Genomic DNA, 26,022 nt, shown 5'->3' on the forward strand with positions numbered 1-26,022 from the left:
AGCCGGCGACGAAGGCGACGGGAAGAACACAGGCAACACCAAGGGTTCGTTGAGATGGAAGTCCGACGGCACCTTGGGCATGAAGGAGGGGTGCGTCCTGAGCACTACCCTCGTGTCGTGGAAAGTCAAGTACGGGGCCTTGCAGGAAAGGGCCTGGATCTCTCCCACTCGTCGTGCGGAGGTGATGGCCACAAGAAAAGCTGTTTTCCACGATAGAAACTTCAACGGGGCCGAGTGCAGAGGCTCGAACGGAGGTCCCATGAGCTTGGTCAGCACCACGTTGAGCTCCCACGCCGGGGCCGGAGCCTTCACCGGCGGGAACGATCTGAACAGTCCCTTCATGAACTCTTTCACCAGACGATGAGACCACAAGGACGTCCGCCCCGTGGTTCTGGTGTATCGAGAGATCGCAGCAAGATGAATCTTGATGGACGCGTGTGCCAGACCAGCTTTGGCCAGCGTCAGCAGGTACGGCAGTACTTGGGGAGCCGTAATCCGTAGAGGGTTAATCTTCTGTGTGTGGCACCAGACAGAGAACCTCTTCCATTTGTGTCCGTAGCATTTAAGAGTCGAGGACGCCCTGGCCTTTGCAAGAACCTCTCTGCAATCGGCCGGTATGTCGTATCCTCCAAACTCTAGCGCTGCAGGAGCCAGGCCTGCAAGTTCAGCGACTTCGGGTCGTGGTGGAGGATGGCGCCTCCTTCCCTGGAGAGTAGATCCGCGTCCGCCGGCAGCTTGATCGGCGGGGACGCTGACAAGTCCAGAAGGTCCGGGAACCATATCTGCCTCGGCCACGCAGGTGCGACGAGGATCATCCTGCACCGTGACCTCTTGAGCTGGTTGACGAGCCGGATTAGCAGAGGCAAGGGAGGGAACGCGTAGAGGAACAGGCCCTCCCAGGGGAACGAGAAAGCATCGCCCATGCTCCTCGTCTGGGGAAACCTGCTGGCGAACCTCCGGCACTTGGTGTTCGTCGCCGTCGCGAACAGGTCGATCTGGGGTGTGCCCCACCGTCGGAAGAGGCGATCCACCAGATCCTGCCGTAGCTCCCACTCGTGGCACGAGCGCAGCTCCCTGCTGAGTGAGTCGGCGATGGTGTTTTTTATCCCTGCCAGATGAAACGGCACCAGAAAAATCCCTTGGGCGACGGCCCAATGCCACAGGTCCTGCGCCTCCTTGGACAGCGCTGGGGACCTGGTTCCGCCCTGTTTCCTGATGTAAAACATGGTGGTGGTGTTGTCGGTGAAGATCCTCACCACCTTGCCCTTGAGGGACGGAAGGAAGGACCTGAGGGCCCAAAACACTGCACGGAGCTCCAGGACGTTGATATGCAGGGACTTCTCCGTCGGGAGCCAGAGTCCCCTTGCGTGCAGATTTTCGGTGTGCGCTCCCCACCCTTCCAGGGAGGCATCCGTGGTCACAGTCTCCTGGTGGGCTGGGGTCTGGAAGTCCATGCCCGCCGTCAGATGCGCGCGGGTGCCCCACCACCGTATCGCTCGTCGGAAACTCTCGTCGAGCTTGATCCTTTCCTCGAAGCTGCCCGTCGTCTGGATCCAGCGCGCATCCAGGAATTCTTGCAACGGGCGCATCCGGAGCCTGCACATGGGAATGAGGTAGATGCAGGAAGACATCATCCCGAGGAGGGACTTGATGGACCTCACCTTGGCCGCGTCGGCCACCAACATCCGTTGCACCTTGCCCAAGATGGTCCTGGTCCTCTCCTCCGACGGGGAGGCCAGAAGGGACACTGTGTCGAGCCTCGCTCCCAGAAACAGTGCGACTTGCGCGGGCACCAGGTGGGATTTGGCGTAGTTCACGGAGAATCCCAGGTCCGTGAGGAGTTGGACGGTCCTTGCCGTGTGGACCACGGCGAGCTCCCTCGTCTTGGCGCGGATGAGCCAGTCGTCCAGGTAGGGGTAGACGTGAATCCCCTCGCGGCGCAGCTGCGCCGCCACCGGTGCGAGGCACTTGGTGAATACCCTGGGTGCCGACCGTAGTCCGAAGGGAAGGGCTTTGAACTGGTAATGACGCCCTTGGACCACGAATCTGAGGAATTTTCGGTGCCCCTTTAGGATGGGAATGTGGAAGTAGGCATCCTCCAAATCCAACGACGATAGGAAGTCTCCTTCCTCCAGCTGACCCAGGACGTGCTGGAGGGTGACCATCCGGAACTTCTGCGCCTTGATGAACTTGTTCAGACGTCGCAGGTCTAGGATGGGGCGCCATCCTCCCGTCTTCTTCTTCACGAGGAAGTATCGCGAGTAGACTCCGGAGCCCCGAAGCCTCTTTGGGACGAGTTCGATGGCGCCCTTTCTGAGCATCGCCTTTACCTCCAGGAGAAGTTGAGGGACGTGAAGTTCTTTCCTGGCCACGGGGGGGACGCGCGGGCACCTTCTTTGAAACTCGAGCGTGTGGCCCCGGGCCAGGGCGTCCAGCACCCAACGGTCGGTGGAGATGGACTCCCACACGCTGACGAAGCCCGCCAGCCGGCCTCCCACCGGGGTGCTTCGGTGGGGGCCCGACCCCACGGCCGGTTCAATCCTGCTTGGACGCGGCCTTGCCGCCTTGACCTCCTTGGCGACGACGGCGGGGTCCGCTAGACTTGCCTCGTCCTCTGTAGGCCTCTTGCGACGACGAGCGGGCCGCTTGACGGTAGGAAGCGAAACCGCCGCCGGAACCTTTGGAGGCGCCCTTGCCTCCGCCGCTCCGAAAGGGCGTTCGTCGTTGCTGCAGGACTCCAAGGGCCCTGGCCGTCTCAGTATCCGCCTTGATGGCCTGAAGGGAATCGTCCACTGTCTTCCCAAACAGGTTGTTCCCGTCGAAGGGCATGTCCAGGACTCTGGTCTGGACGTCCTGCCGAAAGTCTGTAGCTTTGAGCCATCCACGACGTCGAAGGCAAACGCCGTTGCCCAGCTGGCGGAACCCAGTGTCGGCGATGTCCGTCGCCACGGTGATGGCGTGGTCCGACGCCACCTCACCTTCCTGCAGGATCTCCAGGGCCTCCGCCCTCTTGTCGTCCGGCAGAAAATCCAGCAGGGGAGCTATCTTGTACCAGAGCTCCCTGTCGTAGCGGGCCACGATAGCCAAGGCGTTGGCCGCTTTAATCGTCGTCGCTGCCGACGAGATGACTCTACGTCCCATAGCATCCAATTTCTTTCCCTCACCGTCCGGCGGGGAAGTTGATGTGGAGGCCGCACCCCCCCCCGCTTTCTTCCTGGCTGCCGCGGAGACGACGGAGTCCGGGGTAGGCTGCGCCCGGAGGCATAGGGGGGCCGTGTCCGGGACCCAGTACTTTTTCTCGTACCGGTCTCTTCTAGCTGGCGTCGTGGAAGGGTTCTTGAGGAGGGAAAGGCCCTCATCCCAAATGTCGTCCAACAGAGGCACTGCGAGGACCGTCTTCCTCTTGGCCTCGCGCCGCTGATAAAGGAAGCCTTCCTTTTTCTTCTCCTCAGGGCAGAGTTGGAAAAGCTCGGAAGCCCTGGAGATCATGGAGTGGAAAGATCCGATCTCGTCGGGCGGAGAAGCCCTGGTGGGAGGCGACGACGGAAAATCCTCGTCGTATGCCTCGTCGTCCGTACCCGTCGCTGCCGTGTCAGTCCCCGTATCATCCCCTCGGTTGGACGGGGAGGAGGGCTGGACGGGGCGCGACGGTTGAAAAGGAGGTGGTGGATGGATCCTTCTTCTCTTGGTGGGGGGAACACCAGAAGGTCCCGGTTCTGGATCCCCCGACGGGAGAGGTTCCTCCGTCGGTAACGGTAGCCTCGTCCTTATCTCGGAGCATAAGGACTGTATGGCCAACAAAATGGCCGCCGAGTTGTCTTGCGGCGCTGGCAGAGGGGAATCCGACGGGCGAGCAGGGGCCCCGTCGGTATCCTCGACGATGTCGTCGTCGTCACCTGCGTCGGGGTCCATTCCGACGGGCAGGCCTTCTTCCACGCCTAGGCCGTGGCTTAAGACCTCGATCAGCTCCTCTTCTGAGGTTGAGGCCGAATCTACGACGACGCCCTGCCCCCCCTTCTTCTTCCCCACGGAGGGTTTCACGGGGGTCCTATCGATGGGCACAAAGGAAGACTCCCTCCGCGGAGGCAGGGAGATTCTGGGCCCTGAGGTCGCCACCACTGGTGTAGCCACCACAGGCTGAGCCAGGGCCGCCGCAACCGTTTCGATAGAGGGCTTGGTCGGATGGATCAAGGCCTTCACCACCTTCGGTGCGCTCACCGCCTTATCCTTGAGGGAGGGGGCACTGCCACGCTCCTCCTCTGCCTTAGAGCTCGACCGGGGCCTCTCCAGGAGCTTCGCCGGGTGCTCGGCCTTCCTCTTACCCGACCCAGAGCGTTGGCTCGTGGTTGATGGTGCCGGGGAGGGTGCGCCCTGCCTGGCGCCCGTAGAGCCCGACCGTTCGGCGCTCCCGGTGCCAGCGGACTCGCGGTGCTTGGCCTTATGTTGGGCCCCCGTCGCCGGGGCGCCCTCAAAGGTCTTAGAAGACCGCTCGGATTTCTTCTTCTTCTCGCCAGACGGGCTCTTACCCTCCAGCCAGTTGGCGAGACGTTGATGGCGGTCCTTCATGGTCCGTTCCGACATGTTGCCGCAAAACGCACAGTCCTTCTCCACGTGCGTCTTGTCCTCATGAAGGCAGTAAAGGCAGAAAGAGTGTTCGTCCTCCTTGAAGACGTTCTGCAGCTGGCATCCAGGGCAGACCCTGAACAGCTTTCCGGGCGTCGAGCTTCCCTTCTCCTGGGCCATCTCCGAGACCGGGCCTGAGAAGCTTCTGGAGTCCTCCGAAGTGTAGCTCGACGAAATCTTCACCCTTGAGGGGCACAGATGAATCCGACACGGGTCCCCGTTGATCGGATGTAGGATCGGTGGAGCTTGAGGCTCTTTTGACCGAAAGAATCGAAGTTTTTCGTGAAAAAGCGCGAAAAAATAGCACTAACGCTCGAGAGCAATAGCACGAGGATCCCAACACATGAACGTGCGGTAAAAATCTGAAGATGGCTGCCAGAGGCGGTGCTTAGGTAGAGGGCAGTCATTGGCTGTGGTCAGTATGATGCAGAGACCAGTGATTGGTTATTACTACGAAAGACAGATCAGAAACGAAACTGATACTGGTTTTTTCTTTACCGAGGATTCCCAGCCTGACGACGGGGAATATTCATGAGCATGTGAATCCATGCCAGACCCCATGCTGGAGAACTTATGTTAGCCGAGTATCACCAAACCCTCAGGTTGCTCTGTCAAACAATTGCAGACATTCACAAAATGCCCTCTGGATTCAAGGAGTAAGTATCAGCAATCCTTCAAGCCCACAGCGCTTCCTGAACATGCACGGAACCCAGCTGGAGGCAATTATAATGACTGCAAACCAGCAGAGTTCACAGAATTCACTTCACACATCAAGAAGGAAAGCCGGTAGACAGAGATTCAAGCACACTACACCGAGGCTGTCCTGGAAAGAGGATGGGGCTAGAAAGACCAGGAAGATTGGGAACCGCGTGTTCAAGAGAGTTCCAACATGATGCCAACTGCTGCATTCCCCTCCTTCAACGCTGTTGGGAGAATTCTCTGTAAAAGCTAATTTCCCAAACCTAGTGAGTCCCCCAGCAGCTTTGCTTGATTTTTTGGGGTTTCTTTTTTTCTCCTGCTAAGAGTGAGACTCTTTTACTCCCACTCTTAGACATGATTTGAGGTGTTCCTTTGTCCTTCCATTTGTTTTATGGGCTATGGGGTCTTTTACTCCATAGGGGCTCATGTCTTTTTGATGTGGGTTACACAGTGCCCTCCGTGCCGTAGCCCAGGGGTGTCGTAGCGACCCCCAAACATAGACTCCATACCCTGGGACTGACTACTGTCTCCCAGGGCATGTAAAGTCACCATTGGCTTTACTAGTCCCAAATTATGAACAGAAACCAGTACAAACCATCATATTGTGGACGTACTGGTCGGGGCAATTCAATTGCCCCGGGGTCTGTTGTTCGAGGGGGCACGTCTCCGTCCCCCCTGATCGAATTTTGGCTGGTGGCAGTGGATACTACTTTTTATATTCGACCGCGAATATCTCTCTATGGGATTTTCCCATTGTTCGAGGCTACCAACTTTAATTATTTAATTCCTATAGCCTCGAACATACCGCCGGTTTATTTATTTAATATTAATTCACCGGTTGGTATTTTTTGCCATAACTCGATTCTAAAATGGCGTTTGTGTTCTCTTCTGTGACTCCAACCCAAGTCGAGTCCTTTTTTCCACTTTTTGGCGGGCTTCTCCACAGAAGCCTCCAAAAGTGGTGCCACTCTATCTGGGTACCACAGAGGGTGTGGGAGGGGGTTTAGGCACCCTGGACTGAGTTGCCTTGGCAACTCAAGTCGCACTCTTGTGTGATTGGCCCAAGTGGTGATTGGCCCAAGTGGTGAGCCGGCCGGCTCACCACTTAGCATGTTTGATTGACAGCTAGGCTGAATGAATGGGGGTTTGCTGCATACAAGCAGGGCTTTGGGGACTGGAACATCAGAAGTCGCCACAGAACCTAAAAATCCGAGGAGGGAGAAGCTGAGCCGACCTGCAACAACACCACCACCGGTGGAGCCCTGCTGAACCGTCTCACCACTTTTCCCAAAGACAGAGGGGATCTCCAGTCCGGAGATTCTTCTTCCTTTGACTGGTGGGGATAACCAGTTTTGCCTTCTTTTCACCTTCCTGGAGCATCTCGTGGCCGCCTTGCCCGTGCCAAGCACCCCGGCAACCGGAATACCACGGTTTACCACTACCGCGAATAGAAGGGTAGTACCTTTTAACCGAAGAACTCCGTGGCTGGTTTCTTCCCTGGCAGTGCAACGACCTTCATCTTTCCTCCACGGCGAGACCTCCTCTTCCTCTGGACGAAACACCGACTTGCACCCGCTGCCAGGAACAACTGCCCCCGCTGGAGCTTCCTTCACACTTAAGGTACTGTGTCCCGCCTGGCTTCCCTTGCGACAGATCGTTCGGGGTGACAGTAAAGCCTCGACTTTCTAACCTGGGCTGGCCTGGGACAACGTAGCTAACTTTTCCTGACTTTAATTTCATTCTTTGTGTGTGAACTATCTACAAGACTCTTTGTGCATAACCCCACTGTGTGAACCTGGACCCCTTCTGCTTGCTCTTTCCAAGAGTGGGCCTTGAAATTGACTTCCTTGCTCTCCAGTAGAACCCTGCCTATCCTGCCTTACTGTGGTTCTTTTAAAAGTATTGAAATTTGTGTGCTTCCATAACTCTGCCTTTTTCCCTCCCTTTTTAATAACTTATTAGAGTGCCATCTTATGTTAAGCGCTCACCTGTCTGAAAATAAGTGATGTTTCTCATTAAGACTTGTCTGATAAGTAATTAGGGTTGTGTATATATAATAGTGACTGTGTGCTGAATTTACTTACCTCTTTGTGCTAGTACAATCTACAAGTGTGTCTTTAAATAAATAACTATATACTTTTACACCAAAGCTCTGGTCAGTGTTTGCTTGTGCTACTGTATCTCTGTACCTATTGTGTATACTCTATATACTGCCTAACTCTTCTTGAGGGAAGTCTGACTGCTCAACCACAGCTACCAAGTGAATCTGTGTGGTACAGACTTCTACCAAGTGGGTTTACTGCCAAACACCTGTAGTCTTAAATCTTTTGCAGTGGTCCCCAAGGGAACTGCACAGGTTTCTGCCTAACAAACGCTTCAAAGATTCTCATTAGAGCTAACCAACCTATCAATCATTTACCCAATTGCCAAGTAACTAATAATGATATAACAAAGAGGGATCGCATGAACACAGGTAATAATCAATCACTTTCCCAGATTCAAATAAAAATAGGGAATAACATTGGGAACTGAGAAGAAAAAAACTCAAATGAGGGAGGATTAAAAAAAAAGGTTGCGGGATCACAGAGGTACCCAGGATGACTGCAAGCTGGTGGAACCTCTAACTTCTGGGAAAGATAACACGACTAACGGAGCAGATGCTATCGACAAAGGAGAGCCTTGGACGAAAAGCTTGACCAGGAGGTCAAGAAGGTCCACATCTCCTGACCTTGTGGGAACTGGATGGCTAAGAGCCTAGGACCTCCACATGGCATGAAAACATATTAATTGCAGCTGCCTGATAAGGATGCAGATGGAAAAGGGGGTGAAAAAATGTCCCATGAGCACATGCAAAGGTAAAGTCTAGAAAAGGGTCTACTGAGAATCCTAAATCAAGCTCTACCAGAAGACCTGGCGAGAAATGAGAAACCAAAGTCTAGTGAAGGGCCTACTGTGAATCCTGCGGTCCCAGTCTGGCAGTGGAACTGGGGGAAAACCCAAAGCTAAAGGGTAGTGAAAGTCCAAATACGAGGCGAGAAGTGATGAACTGCTTGTGAATCTCGAAGTGCAGGTCTAGAGGAAACCGACATCCGGTCTATTGGGAAGTGCCTGGTGGAAGTCAAGCTGAAAGCAGGTAGACCAGAAATCCCAGACTGAGTAACGCCTACAAAATCCTTTTGATTGCTGCATTAGTATAGGGGTGGGCTTTTGAAGAGCAGGACTATTTGTTTTGGCTTCCCATTGGGTATTTTGTTATTAGAAGTTTAGTGTAGCCAGAAGGTTCATACATTGTTTCATTTGTCCTGACCCTTACGATCTTTGGTTACAGTAGACATAGTAGACAAGATTGCTTTCAGCCCGGTCTGCTATTTGGTTCGTGTCTGGTCCTCGCCCTATTTGAGCAAATATAACGAATCATGAGAAGACATCGTCTCAGAACGGTGGGAAAAGCCTGCCTTGGTTGAAGCACCTTAAGTCCATGCTGTCTTCTCTGGGCTGTGTTGACCTGTGGTCCAGTCCCCATTTGATCAACAACACTCTAAGGCACACATCGACATCTGAGAGCAAAGATCTGCATTCTCTGCGGCTCCTCTAGATCCATCACAAACTATTGGCACCACTAACATGCTCTAGGTTATGAAAGTTACCTTGATACGATCACTCCCTCTTACGCACGGTCACTTTATCTAGAATACAGGTAAGGTACTCTACCCTTAGCGACGATTCAGCACACCTGGCTTTTGATGGCAACAGACATTGGCCCAGTTTGCCTCATGGGAAGAGAAAACACTGCATATGTTTACTTTTTTGTTCACTATATAATGAGTTTAGGACTTCTTATCACAAACCTATTTTGTTCAAATGTTCTATCTGTTGCATTACTGGTGCTCTTTTCTTGTGTACATCTTGTGATGAATCAGAGATGATCACCCAGAAAACCTGGTCTGGAACCCTTCTCATGTGACTAGGCAATGGCAGACGCTTTCTGATCAACACCCTGGGGGTGGTGTACTGCATGAGGATCACATGAGGGGGAGGGGGAGCAGGTCAGGAGGAATGGGAAATCCCCTTTTGCAACTTCCCCCGAAACCCCAAACTTCTAATGGCCTATTGCAAAATAGAAGGTAGAAAAACTGATCTTTGCATTATGGACTTCAAGTCCCACAATCCCTAAGGTACTGGGACGAAGCAGAGGAACAAAACTGCAAAGTGCAGATTGTTAATGGCAATGACCCACATTTGAGGGAGACTGGGAGGCTTAAAAGGCCCCCTCAGGTGCAGTTCATGAGAAAGAGGAAGGAGCGGAGTAGCAGTCGTAGGTGGAGGAGTTGTGAACTCTCCACATTGCAGCAGAAGCAGAAACTGGAGGAGAGAGAAGACGCTGGGACCACTGTAGGGAGTCTAGCAGTAACCAGCCCCAAGAAGGTCTTGACGTCACAAAGCTTTATTTGCTGAGGTTTTGCAGCGGGACGAGTCAGAAAAAGAAACTTGCCCCCTAGAGACCTTGACTGCAGAGGCTGCGTACCATGAAGCAAATGTTTTTTAAGCTTTCCCTCAACAAGGCAGTCTCTAGGTGGCAGGCGAGCACCAGAGAGCCTTTGGAGAAGTGGAAGCTCTGTGTGTAAATGGCGTGGGCAGCGGCAGCCTGGAATCAGCAGATTGCCTGACCGTAAGAAGCAGCGAGGAAGACGGACGCGTACATTGTACCCAGTGAGTTCACCAAGCCGTTGTGACACCGGATCGCTCTGTGACCGCTTGGGTGCTCAGAGCAGGTATATTAACATCAGAAAACAGTAGCATAGAAGGGAAAACACTAAAGAAAGCAATTTTGAATACCAAACTTGCAGAAATCAAAGAAAACTATTTTGTACAAATCAACTGACTGTAACTTTAAGCATGTACGTTTATTTAAAACCCAGCAACATGATGGGGAAATCATTTCAGAACGTAATGCAAACCATAATTACCCAAGCCAAAAGAAAGCTAAAGAAAAACAATTTAAAACCCTCAAACTTTGCCAAAGTCAGAAGGGGGCAAAGGAAAGTCCCAGGGTTTGTAAGCTTATTGCCCATGTTAGAAAAGGTGCATAACACTAGCCGGTAGAAACACACATTGCCAAAGCCAAGAAAGAATCAGAATAAGACCATATCATGGTCAGTGTTTGGTTGATGAAGTGGGGAAATCAGTGGCAAGAAGGCTGTGACTTCTGGCAAAGGTTATTCAGAAGGAGAGGAGCATAACATGCAGAGGTTTTGAAAGGCATAAAAGTGTAATTTTTTTTTTTTATTATTATTGTTTTATCAAAATATGATTTTACAATTCTAAACTTTTTGTAGTGAACTACAAATGAAGACAAATGAAGACATGTCTTTGTTTTCTGTTTTGCAGACTTCTGTTTTGCTATTCATTGTTCGCGTTTAGTAACTTTGCATCAATATGTTCTAGCATTTTTGCAGTTGCTATTTGTCACGTTGTTTTGTCTCCCCCGATGAGTCAGCACCACCACAGTTGCTCTTCTGGCAGTGCGCTGAAACCTGATATCATTGGCAGATAGCACTGTCTAAGTGCTGCGGTCGCTGTGCATGTCATGAGTAAGTGTCTTATTGTCTCTGTTGGAGGTTGTGTATTGTAATAAAAAACACCAATGTGAATCCTGTCTTCCCTGAAGAACTGCTTAAACCCTGGTGTTGTGAAGTTGAACACTGTGAAGGTCTAGTAAGCTGATCTTAACCACAGAAGCACAGGTTGTTTGAAATTTACTGATCTGGCAGGGGAGTATACCGGTCAGAGTTTGAAGTTGAACACTTTAGGCAGTTCGGGCAGGAGAGTATACCTGAACAGAGAACTTTGAAGTAGTAGGCCTGGAATGGGAATAAAAACGTTGTAATTGAAGTAGTAGGTCTGGCATGAAAGTAAACCAGGTGGAAGTCTATGCAGTGCTATGAAGTGGTGGCAGAAAACGATCCTGACAAACCTTCATTGTACAAGAAAGTGTTCTATAAACTGCCACATAAGTATATAAGTGTTTCTAAACAAATATGTTGTTACAGAACAACCCTGACAAAGACAATTCATGTTGATGCTGATGAACTGAGGAAGTATTCTTTGTCTATGAGAAGAAGGTTGCTTGAGTTCTCACTATTACAAGTGGTAAAAAATAACCTTTGTTGAACAATTCTGAAGTGTTGAAACATTTTGTTATCAAGTGGGAACCACAAAGAACTGTGTTGGAACTTTGTTACAAGACAGCATTTCCTTATTCGTTTGGAACTGTTGTACAGAATTGTGCATTTGACCCCTCACAATCTACAGACAGCACTTTCGTAAACTATGTCTCCAAGTATACATAAAAAGCTTGGCTAAGGAGGTGTACAATATGTCACGACACTTCTACGAATTATCTAAGAAATGTATTGCTTGCCTTGATTTCATGCTATGGGCGGTTTGGAGAAGGAGTGGTCTTTTGAGTCATTAGGCAATTTTAGGATAGGCAAATGTAGGTTTTCTTTAGAATTTTACTAACTGACAAAATTTAGGACTAGCACTGAATGAATTGTGACATGATTTTAATACTATATGCACACATTTTTATTGTATAATGTATGCGCACTGTTGTGTTTGTGTGTATATGATGATGCAGTTATAGTAGAAGATTATTTGGAGTGACACCTCTTGGGCCAAAAGGCATTACTATCAATCTGTTGTGTATCACGCATCACGGATGGCAGAAAGAATACACCAAATCTCAGAAAAGCTCCCTTCCTCACACCCCCATTTCAATTCCTCCCACTTTCTATTATAGCTCCTCTCTTTTTTTCTGTTACGCCAATGTTATACTGTCTCACATCTACTTCTTATAACTAACCTACATTTTAGTATTTTACCCTTCTCTCCTACTGCTCTCTACTACTCTCTACTCCCCTCTACTATTTGACCCTCCTACTCTCACATAAACCATCCTTTTCGTTTCTCAGGCACCTTACCTACCACACATACACACACTCACACCCAAGTACCACTTCCTCTACCAATCAATATCTCACCTTCAACATGCTGTCCACTAGTCACCTCCATCCTCCGCTCCACCGTCCTTGCACTGCCTGGTCTCTTGCACCGTCTCCTTCTCCCTGGACCTCACCCAAACACGTTTGTCCCATTTTCTCCTCCTCCTCCTCCTCCTCCTCCTCCTCCTCCTCCTCCTCCTCCTCCTCCTCCTCCTCCTCCTCCTCCTCCTCCTCCTCCTCCTCCTCCTCCTCCCCCTTGCATTTGTTCTCGGGGTCCCTCAGATCCCCAGGCCAAATACTGCCTTGCTCTACCACAGGGGCCAGGTTATACAGGTGTGAAGTCATTAAGCATCCTCTAAGCCCACCCCCATTTCCGAGCGTGTGTCAGTAAGTGTTTGGCAATGGCCACCCAGTATAGTAAATGTCAAAATCAATGTTTGTATTTCACCATGAAGAGCATCTCATTTGCCGGTCCATAATTAGCAACGTCCTCCGGCTCTGTTCGAACTGCTGTATCTTTCACTGGTGGAATGCAAGTTCCGTCCTCTGCTGCAATGATTTCTTGTCGCAGCGCTGTGATCGCTGTGCAAACCAAGGCGTATTGGAGCGTAATGTGCCATCACTCTAGACCAGTAATTCCAACAACGTACTAGTCTTTCAAGATGGTGTCCGTTTCTCAGATTTCTATTTATTTGGCGGAGATCACCAGCCTCTCACGTTGCAACCCTTTGGCTCCCCCCTGGGTAGACTCTGTTCCCTTCTTGCCTCCATCTGCCCAGCCATTCACCTACTGTGTCCTCTTTCTTGGACTGCTTGTGGCGGTGCCCTCCTTTCTCTCCAAAGTATCCCTCTTGTGTTTCCTCCCCCATGCTTGCTGCGGTCATTCATCTCCTCGCCCTTCAGTTTTTACATTTGGAACTCCTTCTGGAATTGCCAGTTGCAGTATCCTTCTTACCAGACTCCATCATCCATCAATTCTGCTGGTTTTTTTTGTTGCATTCTTGGCTTTTTCCCCTTTGGATTCCATTCCTCCCATCTCCTTCAGTAGTCTTCTTGTCTCTTCAGGCGACACTGTGGTGGCAAGCAGGGAAAGGCCTTCTTTGTTAGGGAACGCCTAGGAGATAGGCTGAAAGACACCAAGAGGAAACAAAAGAAACATCCGACAGACCATGCCAGCAATACACAAGGTGAGTACTATGAGATTTCTGGACTCAGGAATTCTGCATCAGAAGAGAGAAAACACTGGCTAGCATGTTGTACGTCAGGTATGGAACGATGAAATTGCCAACATAAGGGGGAAAACAGAGAATTGGGTCCTTCCAACTCCCACAACCAGCCACAGGGGAAGGACTGGCTCTGGCAAATTGGTAGGACTACAACACTACACGGAAATGTAATTTATGTAGCCCTGGTGTTTTGCGCTGCAGTTAATGAGCTTCCTCGCTCCCAGGGCAAGGAAGGACCCATCAGGACATCTGCCCTTCACTCACAGTCCAGCTGTAAGGGAAAGAGCACTGGACGACCTGATTTCATGAATGCCACAATACCACAGGACATGGGCTACTACTAGAGTTCTTCCTTCATGAGCAGATGTCCTTGCCTCTTCTTCTACTGGAACTTCAACATCTGATGTTAGCCTGCCTTCGACCTCTCGGGCTGCTACCGCCTGGTCGCCAGCAACCTCTAATGTTACAATCATCTCTGTAACACTCACCACTTCCTACTGATGTACCACCTCCTCCATTCCCTTGTTAGCTCTCAACACCGTATCCTGCTCTTCATTGCTGCAATGTCTCCCATTTCTTTTGTCTTTCCAGCCTTTACTTTCGCAAGCCATCTCTAGTCCCTGTCCATCGCCAAATTCAGGCCTCCTTCTCCTGCAATCCACATTGGCTGCCTGGTAGCTCTGGGTTTTATACTCTTTCCCCTTTCCGCTGGGTGCACATGTGATCTCCGTTTGGGCTGGGCTGCATTTTAGGCATGCACCTGAGCAACTCTGGGATTAAGGGGTCAGAACAAGCCTATAACTGACTTTTCCACCCACCTTTCAATGTACTGGGCCTCATTACACGGTAGGCGGTAACCATGGCGCTATTAGCGCCATGGTTGCCGCCGGTATTTTACCGTGTCCGTTACCTACTCCAAGGGGAGCGGGGGCGGTAATTCCCCATTCACCAAGGCACGTCCCCATTCCCATTTTTGCCCCCATAGGGCTCAATGGGAATGGGGAAGGCGCTAATTACGGTACCGCAAATTGCGGTACCGTATTTAGCACCAAGGTCCCTTAGCGGGCCCGTTCCTTAACGGCTGGTAAAACCAGCCGTTAAGGTCGGGTCCCGCAAAGGGACCTCATAGTAAGGCGGTAAGGGTTTACCGGTACCGGTGCCCTTACCGGTACCCGTAAACCCTTACCACCTACCGTGTAATGAGGCCCACTGTCTTCCTTAGCCAGTGCTGCCTGCATTCAGGTAAGGTCTATTGTTCTCCCTGCATAGGATTTGGACGCTAGTAAAACATTTGTTGAGTTCTTAGGATGCTTCTGTTGGAAACTTCTCTGCAGTGTGAAATTGCAACCTTGTATTGCTAGTGTGAGAATAACCGGGTGGTGGGGGCGGAGGGGAACAATTATTTATTAACTGTCGCCAGCTTCCTACATTCCTTGCTCAGAAAGCCACGGAATGGCAGTACTGTATCAATGGGACTCGTACATTTATTTTATAGCTCAGTGAAATGACTTGCCTGATCTTGCTACTGAGTTTGTAACTTTATCTAAACACACAGTACCAATGTCAGTTGATTGGAATTGCTTTCCCTTAAAGGGAAAGATTAATTATTTCTACAATGGAGCTTTGCGTCTACCTTAAAAGTGCCGATAGGCATTTTATTTGGGTAGGGGGTGTGTTACTACTGCCTACATGGTCTTAGTAGGTTTTGATATGCCTCAGCTGATGGTTGGAATGAGAGGGTCAAAGACCCTGTGTGCTTGGCCTCTATTGAAGCACTGTGATTGTCCCCTTTCATATGACAGGGGCCAAGAGAGGGTGGAAAGGATATACTTCACACGCCACCCTTCGCTCCAACATCCAGTGTCTGGGGAAGCACTCGACCCCATGATGCATCAAATTGGTGGTCCCCAGAATAAAGCCGTATACTTCCTCACTCAATATAAAATCAGCTCTGACAAGTTATGGGCAAAAACATCAGGACCCTAAAATGTGCCGTCTTCATTAGCAGAAGTTCCAATATAAAAGAAACGCACCGTTGTTTCCACTATGCCAGAATGAAAAGCTGCTGGTGATGCCCAGAGCCGATTGGCATTGCAATATGAGGCAGGGCAAATAAAAAGACAATTGCACCTATTCGTCACTTCCGGCATTGCAGCTGGTCTCGCAGAGTCAGTATCATCAATACACATCGAGTATTTCTTAAAGGGTGTGGTGAATCAGAACGAGGACTCGGAGGTATAAGGGTCATATTCAATGAGTTTTATTAAAATAAAAGAAACAAAACACCTAACTAGCCCTATGAGGGAAGTGCCCTGCCTAGCAAAATGAACGCTAATGGTGCACGATGAAGACAAAATAAAGTTCTTTGGTCCAAATGCTATATAACTAAATATTCCTTCCACTTTAGGAAACACCCAGCTAAAAAGGAAAAGGGGAGGCTTTGTACAATGCCTCAGCAGGGCTTATGCCTGACCCAACCTATACTCAACTTGTTCTCAGTCTTTAAAGTTCTTTTTCACAGTAGGATATTCTTTCCAGTCTTTATAGAGTTATGGAGTCCACGCTTTGTTTAACAAAGAAAATTGTCTCTTGTTGCGAACATTTCCATTCCTCCACTTGTGTTTCTCAGGCCCCTGTAAACTTGATAGCTTTCCCAGACATTATTCACAATTTACATAAATTGTAGCAGAACGTTCTCTGTCAGGTTTTTCAGGCTTCTGTAACTATGTCGATCTTCGTAGTGTTCACACCTCTCAGCGATACGCTCTCCTTCTGGTTACTTAGGCTACTGTAACCTCGTAGGCTTTCCCCGTGGCTACTTGTTTCGGTAGCTATGGTCCGACTAGTGCTGAGCTCGGGGACCTGGGCTCCCTCATATGATCTGGTCTTGGCATCAGTTACCAGCCCACCAAAGGTCATTTCGTGGTCATGCCACCAGACTAGACGGGTGCGTTTCCCTCTCTCCACTTCTTCTCCAACCTCGGTTCCTCAGTCAGGGTACAACACCAACATTCAGGCGTTCGCTAGTGTTGCGTTTGCCCTCCCACAGCCACTGGCTCTGCCCCCTCCAGGACGTCGATGCTGAGGCGGCTCGCCTCTGCGTAGCAGTTCTATGAATCAGTAGGAGTCTCTCTTCCCTTTACGATCTGTTCTCCTCTTAAACACATCACAGGATTAAATGGAACAGTGTCTTTCGTAGACCATAGCATTCAGGCTGTGTTTAGCATTACTGTTATGTTTATACTAATGTATGCAGGTAAGCTCAGCTCCATGTTAGAATGTTCCTTTGGAATGTTTATGTATGTATTCAGGGAACGTTCCTTTCAGAAACAGTTGGGAGCCTGCTCTGGTGTATACTGGACCGGTGGATGCCTTTTCCCTGCCTTCATGCTTACCTGTTAACTTCTAAATAAATATACTTATAAAGTACAGAGCGCGTGTTCTTCATTCTGATACAACCGCAATGGACAACGAGGATGGGATTGAGGAAAACAGCAGATGTCCACTCAGAAGGAGCGCTTACACCAATGGATCACATGAAGTATAGGGAGAAGAAAAAGGAAGGCACATGTAATCTCATCAGCAGAAACGAAGAGAAAGAAATGTATGAGGTAAAGGGAATTCTGCATGAAAGGCCCGAAATATGGGGAGGCATCCACCGGGTCCATTACCCACCCCTTCCCCTAAATAAGGAGTCCGATATGGAGGGGGTGGAGGAAGTGGTTGATATATGGCAGAGTGACGACTTAGTGTGCTGTGCTGTGCTGGCAGACTGGGAACAGCCCTGAGCACCCCAGCTGTGAGAGTTACGGAAGAAATGGAGAGTTTTCCCTTGCGTTCTGTGCCGATAAGCTGCTGTGTCCCGTTAAACATGAGCGGAATGGGAGAAGAAAGCAGTTTCTGGGCTGTATTCAAACATACAAGAGTGAGAGAGCAAGCTTCACCTTTCGATGTTAGGAGGCTTGGTTTGTGTCGTGCAGAGTCTCTGCTTAGGCTGGCTGCAGAGAGTCGAGTGATGACGTCGCTGGCTGGAAGATTAACCCCATCAGCTCACGAGAGCGACGGTTGGCCTGTCATAAAGAGAATGCCCTGTATAAAAAACAATATGGAAACACGTCCTTTTGTTCCAAGGTTGATTGGTCTCATACCACAGATACCAGTCATTTGAGATCAGGTATTTCAGAAGACTTTCAAAGCGGAGGGTGTGATTGCAACACGTCGCATGACTTGAATAAAGGTGGTGTTTTGTTTCCGGATGAGCATCGTGTAAGTAATGACACCAACAAGCTTTTACTAAGGAGCTCCATGAAGATAAACTATGACACAGTAAGAAATAATGACTGTTTTTGTACTGAGTCAATGCTGCCAGATCACGATGGCGATTATGTAAAGCATCAAGAGCCAGCACGGAGGCAGCTGGACGGCGTGCCTTTCATTTACGGGTGGATTGATGACATTTTCGGAAGCTTCAAAGAGCCGCTCTCACGAGTTTCTGAATACTCTGTGGGCTCTGCTCCAAAATATCCTGTCAACACAAATGAAAAGGAGCGTCATAATTTGGCGTGGTTTGATGATATATTTGGGCAGTTTAAGGAGCCATTGAGAAGGAAAAAGTATTGCTAGTGTGGCTCTTGTAAGAAATAAAAGGGGTTGATAATGACATGTTTGCCATTCACTAATTGCACTATTCTAATTGTGCTTCGTATTATTAACCTTTCTTTGCAGCATAAAAAAAAAAAAAAAAAAAGTTTATTGGAGAAAAGTGCAACAGTGGGGTGACTGTTTGACTTTGGCGGACAAATGTCCTTGCACTAAGTGCATTTTTTGAGTGAGATATTTTGGTGGGGCTGGTTGCCCCGGCACAAAGTGTAAAACTTTTTGGTGGTCTTCCTGGTTACAGGTGGTCGCACCACAGTTGGGGGATTGGTTGTCCCGGCACAAAGTGCAGTTTTGTTTTGGGGGATCGGTTGTCCCGGCACAAATTGTGAAATTTTTTGGTGGTCTTCCTGGGTTCAGGTGGTCGCACCACAGTTGGGGGATTGGTTGTCCCGGCTCAAAGAGTGCAAATTTTTTGGTGGTCTTCCTGGGTTCAGGTGGTCGCACCACAGTTGGGGGATTGGTTGTCCTGGCTCAAAGAGTGCACATTTTTTTTGGTGGTCTTCCTGGGTTTATTTATTTATTTATTCAAATTTGTAGAGCGCGCGTCAGCCCGGAGGCATCGCGGTGCTTGTTACAGGCAAAATCTTAGTTACATAGGGTACAGTAATTACATATAATACAAAAATTACAGTGGACATGTATACAAAAGAGATGCAGTATATTTACATGGATTCCTGAGCGTTTTAGTTATTTTGCAAGGTATGAAGTTTTCAACTTCTTGCGAAAAATGGGAAGAGAGTTTTCCGCTCTAATGTCTGCAGGGAGGGCGTTCCAGGTCTTGGCTGCAATGTGGGGGAAACTTAGTCCTCCGGCTTTGGCTTTTTTGATGAGTGGGATGCAGATTAGGTTAGAGTATTGCGTCCTGGTAGGACGGGAGGAGGAAGGTTTGAGGATGGTTTCTGATAGATAGGACGGGGCGGAGAGAGAGAGGCATTTGTGAGTGAGGGTGAGGATTTTGAGAGTGATCCGTTCTTTGACCGGGAGCCATTGGGCTGAGTGCCTGGCCTGTGTGATATGCTCTCTTCTTGGGATACTAAGAGCGGCCCGAAGAGCATTGTTCTGCGTGACTTGTAGTCTGTTTATGTTTTTGGCAGATGTGCCGGCTAGGAGTGCATTGCAGTAGTCCAATTTGGCTCCAATGGTTGCTCTAGCTACAGAGAGGCAATTAGGTTTGGAGAGGTAGGGCTTGATGGCATTTATGAGCTTGATGGTGTGTGCGGAAGCAGAAGTGATTGCGCTGACTTGTCTGGTCATGGATAGAGAGGAGTCAAGGTATACTTCCAAGGTCTTTAAGGCTGTGGATACGGGGATGATGGAGTTGTCAATGGAGAAGTTGGCGTATAGTTTGTCAAGTTTGTCTAGGGTGTTCTGTTGACCTAGTATCATGATTTCAGTCTTGTCACCATTGAGGCAGAGGCCATTAATTGCCATCCATGCCTTTATAACGGAGTAGATTGTGTGGAGTGCCTTTGCGTCTTCGTTGTATGATCCTGAAAGGGGTAGAAGTACTTGTGTGTCGTCCGCGTAGTTCGTGTATGTAATGCCGTATGAGTATAGTTTGTCAAAGAGGGGCTTGGTGAACAAGTTATAGAGTGTGGGTGCAGTGCAGGATCCTTGAGGGACCCCGCAGTGTATTGTCGTGGGAGTGGCGTTGGCGATGCCTGAGAAGACTTTCATGGCTCTTCCTTCTAGGAAGGAAGAGATCCAGAGGGCTGCTTCTTTGGAGAAGTTGGCTGAGTGTGTGAGGTGAGGGTCTTGTGATCAACCAGATCGAAAGCGGCTGAGAGATCTAAAAGGAGCAGAAGAGCAGGCTTGCCTTTGTCCATGATTTGGGTGATCTGATTCTTCAGATCTACCAGGGCTGTTTCTGTGCCATGTCCTTTCCGGAAGCCTGATTGCCTAGTCCCGAGGATGGAGTGGGTTTCCAGAAAGTGTTGGATTTGGCAGTGTGCGGCTTTGTCCAGTAATTTAAGCAAAAAAGGCACTGTGGTTATTGGTCTGTAGTTGTTAGGTTGTAGGGGGTCGAGAGTAGGTTTCTTTAGGAGAGGCCGGACCCATGCCTCTTTGAGGTTAGCTGGGATGATGCCTGTTTTAAAGGACGCATTAATGAATGCCGTGAAGAGCGGCGCAAAGCAGTCTGCGCAGTCCTTGACTAGTTTGGGTGGGCAGATGTCGCCTTTACAGGGGGCGGGTTTGAGGTTTTTTAGTAGGTTAATAACTTCTGATTCAGTGATGTCTCTGAAGGAGAAATCAGGTATGGTGCGCTTGGAAGAGGTGGGTGGGGTGTTGCTAGGTTTAGATCCTGTCTGTTGAGGAAGTGCTTTGCAGTGGTCTTTGATTTTTTTTTGGAGAAGGTCAATTTTGTGTAGCATGGCAGCTTGAATGCTGGTACACCAAGCTTCATTTTTGATTATTTCGTCCGGTGTATTAGGGGGGGAGATGAGCTCATTAAAAATGGCGAAGATCTCTTTGGAGTGTGCTTTGGCATTGGAGATTCGTGTGTTGAAAGCTTTGGCTTTGGCATCGGTGATAGCTGTCTTGTATTGGTGGGAGATTAAATTGAATTTGTTTTTGGTATTGGTGCAGGGGTCAGATTGCCAGTTTTCTAGTGCTGCTCTTTTGTGGGACCGCATAGAATGCAGCTCTTCTGTAAACCATGAGTTGGTGTGTAGGGATTTCTTCTCTTTTTTCCATTCAAGTGGTGCTATTTCATTGATAGCTTTGGTGAGGACATCTTTGTAGATGTCTGCTAGGATGTTGGGGTCATTAGCGAATGGAGGAGCTAACTCAGGGGTATTGAGGTATGGGCGCAGGTTCTCCTCTATGAGTTTTTTAGAGCTTTCTGACTTGTGCAGCGCTGGCAGGGGTCAGAGTTTTGTGGTTTTTGGTGATAGGAATAGAGAACTCGATGCAGTTGTGGTCCGTCCAAGGCAGTGAGAAGTTGGAGGTGATAGTGGAGAGGCAGTTAAGGTCTGCAATCCAGTCAAGGATGTGAGTAGGACTTTCTATTTTTTGGGTGAAGCCCAGGTCATTGAGTTCCTTGGTGAGGGAGGCTGCCGATTTGTTCTTGGAGTCGTTGAGACCGAGATTGAAGTCACCTAGTAGAAGGGTTTTGGTGGAGCTTTTGATATTGTTGCTGATGATGTGAATGATGTTGTCCTGGGAGTCTAGGGTGTTGCCTGGGGGGCGGTATAGTAGGTGAATGTTGATGGTGCTGTTGGGTGACAGTGTGAGTTTGGCCGATAAGAGGTCAGAGTTATTGGTCGGGGGGTGACTGACAGGTCGGAGCTGGAGGTTCTCTTTGTAGATGAGTGCTACTCCGCCTCCTGTTCGATCTGGCCTATCCTGTCTGAGTATGGAGAAGCCAGGTGGTAGTGCAAGTGTAACGGCTGGGCCTGATGCTTCATGTAACCATGTTTCAGTGATGGCTAATAGTTCAATGTTATTGTTGGTTATGAGGTCATGAATATCAGATGCATGAGCTGGGAGTGATCGGACATTGAGGTTCAGGTGGTCGCACCACGGTTTGGGGATTGGTTGTCCCGGCACAAAGTGCAGTTTTGTTTTGGGGGATTGGTTGTCCCGGGACAAATAGTGCAATTTCTTTGGTGGTCTTCCTGGGTTCAGGTGGTTGCACCACGGTTTGGGGATTGGTTGTCCCGGCACATAGTGCAAGTTTTTGGTTAGTGAGAATATACTAATTGCATCAATGTGATAACATACAGTTTTTTTCACAGGTAACATCACAAAGGACTTTGTAGCTGAATATTTTGGACTCAATTGATTTTGCACAATCTTGTTTACCAAATATTATATGCGCAAATGAGTTTCTGTGAGAGAGTGTGAAAAAGGAAGGACGGTTGAGATTGAGTGTACTTATGTGTGTCAAATTGTGGGAGATGAGAAATCCCGGCACTGTTTCAAAGAAGTATCCTTCCAGAAACCCATCCCGCATACTACTAGAAGCAAAGTAAAATTGCTATTCCCCTCAACATCACAAAGGTCTTTGTAGCCAAATATTATGAACGCAATTGATGTTTATACACTTGTTGTCAGATATTTTGCGCGCAAATTGCCACGTGTGTGATGTGATTTTGTGCAAGAGTGGAAGTGAGCAAATGGAGTATTAAGTGTTGGTGGGATTGGTTGTCCCGGCACTTGGTGCATGTTTTTTTGGCGGTCTTCTGGGTTCAGGTGGCCGTTCCATATTTTCTGAAAAGGTAGGTCTATCCACACATGGAAATCAGAATAAGTTGTGGATGGATACAGTTCGTGGGAATTAGCTTTTATGGTTTCATTGATTTTTCTTGTGGTTGGTAAAGATTCTTTTAGAGAAAAGGGAGTAATTCATCTGTGCTTAGGTAGTACCATCTTTGGTAAAAAAATTATCAGTGATTCAAGGTTCTTGTTTGTCATTGGTGGATAAGGGTGTGGTGTAGTTGATTGTGGGCTGGTTCCCTATTGCGAGGATGTAGTGGTAATGGCCTGCCACAAATTAGATGGTTTTGTTAGAGAAGTTGAAGGTACTATGAAAGTGTTCCTCATGTTCATTTTATCAATTACTTGTAATGCACTAAGTAATTCTGTGTCAATGAAATGTTCAACAATCTGTTTGTACACTTTTATGAGAGGTTTGATTTGTAATGAAATTATCTTCATTTGGTTAATCATTTTGCATTATAGTCATGAGTGCTTTGTCAATGAAATCTCTCACAATCTTTTGGTACATCTTGATGAAAAGTGTTTGTTGGGCAATTTTACATTTTGCCTTAATTATTAATTGGTCAAAGGTTAAAGGGGGGGATGTGTTATGTTTATACTAATGTATGCAGGTAAGCTCAGCTCCATGTTAGAATGTTCCTTTGGAATGTTTATGTATGTGTTCAGGGAACGTTCCTTTCAGAAACAGTTGGGAGCCTGCTCTGGTGAGGCGGCGAGGGGCGGAGCTAGCGCTGTGACAGCTGTGAGAAACTTCAAAGCGTGACAAACAAAATCCGACCACCATGTCAGTCTGTGCAATAGACCAGAAGAAAAGGTCACACATTCCCAGTGGAAAGAAAGGAAATTGGAATACGTGTTAGTGCTCGAAAGTGGCAGTACGAGGTTTCTTTGTGGCAAGGGGGAATGGAAGTAGATTTTGTGGTATTTTATTTGGTTAGGAACGTAGTTGTGGTGGCTGGGTCTGTCGTAGGATGTTAGTTACGTCTGTTGGCACAATTTTTGAGTGTGAGGAGTGTTTGCGAGTGTGTGATTGTGGGTTTGTCTTTTTGCAAGAGGAGGTGTTAGGGTTGGCTTACTCCAGGTGGGCTCAAGGTGTGTTTGTTGTTGTAGGAAAGGAGGTGTTAGGGTTGGCTCTTATGCTTGCATGTATGCTGTGCCAGGACTGATGCCATCCTCAGAATGTAGGCTGTGAGTGTGATGTTAGAATGTTTGGAGTTGAATTGGTTCTAACCGAGGCAGTTACAATGGAACAGTGTCTTTCATAGACCATAGCATTCAGGCTGTGTTTAGCATTACCTGTACCCATTAGAGGTAAAGAAGGATCTTTGTGGAATATGGTAGCTACAGGAGACATTAAAGTCTTTTCCACATCTATATATGCAGACAAGATGGTTTGGGCTGGGAATTCCGCTCTGGAATGGGAGTCTATGTCCCCAAGAGGGTGGTCACTCCCAGTGAGGTCCCACCTCGCCAAATCCGTAGGGCGGTCTTGCGTAGCAGGCTAACTTCCCTAGCCTCAAAGAGGGTGTCGTCCCTCGGGGAAGAAGGGATGAATTGTCCAGATTAGTCACAAGGACGAGATGTCCATGTGTGGTAAATGTGCTAAATCCTTGTACCCGTCTCACAAGTTGGTTGGGGTCAACGGATTCTGCACACAACACCCATGGCCCGGCATCACACAGTGATTGTTGGCACCCAAACGTAATGGTCACTTTTACTCACACAACCGCTGTCAGCCAGGGGACATTGTCACACACTTCAAAACCTTTAGCACATTTACTTTGTAACAATCTACTATGAACTCATTAATAAGACATGTCTGGCAAGTGCACTGGGGGATTTGCCACCATTTCCCACTGGTGCCAATGGCCAGTGCAAAGGCCCCACTGCCTTAAAGCTACCTGTGGTGGTAACTTTTTGGGACCCCCACCAGGGAGGCCTACAGTTTCTCTGTGAGCATATTTCAGAGTAGCAACCTTAGTGAGTCCTCACTAAGGAAAAGGTGCGTGAACCATTCAAGACAAGTAAAAAGATCAGGAGACTCATGACAAAGCCACAGTTCGGAACTCACCCCCCAACTAGGAACCGCTTCTCAGTTGTCCTAAACAGCACACATACACAATTCATGATACTGTTATCCTGAAAGTTGTGAAGATGTGTACATTTTTTATAAGTCACTCCTGCAGTAGTCTGAGTTTGAAACAATGAAAACACATTCAGACTAATAACAGCCTTGAGCAATTATATTAAGACTTTAGTGAGCTGTGCATCAGACTTGGCCAAAAGGCCCAGTCAACGGGTGAAAGCAATGGAGAAGAGCATGAAGGCCACTCCTCTGTGTGCAGCTTACCATGTGGTTCCTGGATGCCTTGCTCAGGAGCTTGATGGCCTTCTTGTGCTGTCGTTTTAGCAGAGGCTTCAGCCCACCAGGGTCTGTACTTAAGCATTTGTTGGATGGCATCATCCTCAAAAAGATCGGCCCTGGAAAGCAGGTAGAGAACAAAGTCAACATGGCCAGAATGGGCATGTCATTATGACCAAACTTATTAATACTAAAGAGATCAACCTCAAAAGGAAAAAATAAACTGCGGTCTGAACATCGCTAGGCCAGTGCAGAGTCCACTGAGCCAGCTTATACCTTGGCTATAAATCTGCATTCCCAGGATGTTTGAACTTTGTCCATCTCTTCAGTTCTTCTATGGGAGAGTGTGGTTCCTGCTTCATAAATATTTTTGTTTTTTATTGTATTTTAGCACACTGATATAGCGTCTTTTTCCATTGCTATGGTTTCAACTCCCTTATGGTAGGAACGCCCTCTGGGTCGCAGTCCAGAGTATGGGAAATACTCAGAGGCTTAGAATGTGTGTGTGTGTGTGTACATTTGGCTGAGATTAGGAATTAGGTGGGCTGGCCGGGGTCCAATAAGCAATCCAAGAGATCAGGCATGAGGACAGCTGCTGAGGGAGGTCAGAAGAGTGCGGGAGTGCAAGAGACTCTTTATGTACCCAGTAGACCAAAGTTGTCAGGTCGTCACGGCATTCTGGCGTCTGCGTGTGGTTAGCCATGCCTGCTGCAGATGTCCACAGAATAGGTGCGTTTATCCGTACCTTGATGCTCAAATGGAGCTTTGTCATTGACCTGTTTGATCAAGACGTCCGTGTGAGGGAGTCCTCTAGGCCCACTAGGCAGTTTGCCATTATAGATCTTCTAAGCGTTATGAACAATCTCATAATGCATCTCCTAAGCACGATAGACCAGTTGCCTTACTGTCTTCCAGGTGCGATATCTATGCTACTTGCTAATCTATCATTGCAATATGCTGACAATCCTCCTATAAATAAGCGCACTGGACGTGCTAAAATCACGGGTCTTCAAGGTGTAATGACAGAGGTAGTGTGGTGTACATGCTACCATAATACAAGGTAAGGGAAGGAAGTCTTAAGGCTGAGAAAGAGTGTATACTTAGTCCGAGATGTGCTACAATAAGCCTCCTAAGAGGTCAGGCATGTAGAAGGGTGCTGAGTAGGCCGGGAGTGTGTGCGATAGCAGTGGGTTCGTTTCTATGGGCCTCATTATAAGCAACGGTACCG

At 48.6% G+C, this 26,022-nt stretch overlaps 1 protein-coding gene across 5 annotated transcripts in view; it reads right to left on the reverse strand.

The window, feature by feature from the left end:
* SHQ1 (SHQ1, H/ACA ribonucleoprotein assembly factor) overlaps positions 1-26,022 on the reverse strand; it is a 671,809-nt gene that overhangs the window by 379,213 nt on the left and 266,574 nt on the right. For all 5 annotated transcript variants that reach the window (XM_069643203.1, XM_069643202.1, XM_069643204.1 and 2 more), the window contains one exon: positions 24,783-24,913. In XM_069643203.1, the coding sequence (XP_069499304.1) occupies positions 24,783-24,913 (131 nt within the window). The remainder of the gene's footprint in view (positions 1-24,782; positions 24,914-26,022) is intronic.

The sequence above is a fragment of the Ambystoma mexicanum genome, chromosome 2p (assembly GCF_040938575.1).
Source record: "Ambystoma mexicanum isolate Mex_15411 chromosome 2p, UKY_AmexF1_1, whole genome shotgun sequence".
NCBI classification, from domain to species: domain Eukaryota; kingdom Metazoa; phylum Chordata; class Amphibia; order Caudata; family Ambystomatidae; genus Ambystoma; species Ambystoma mexicanum.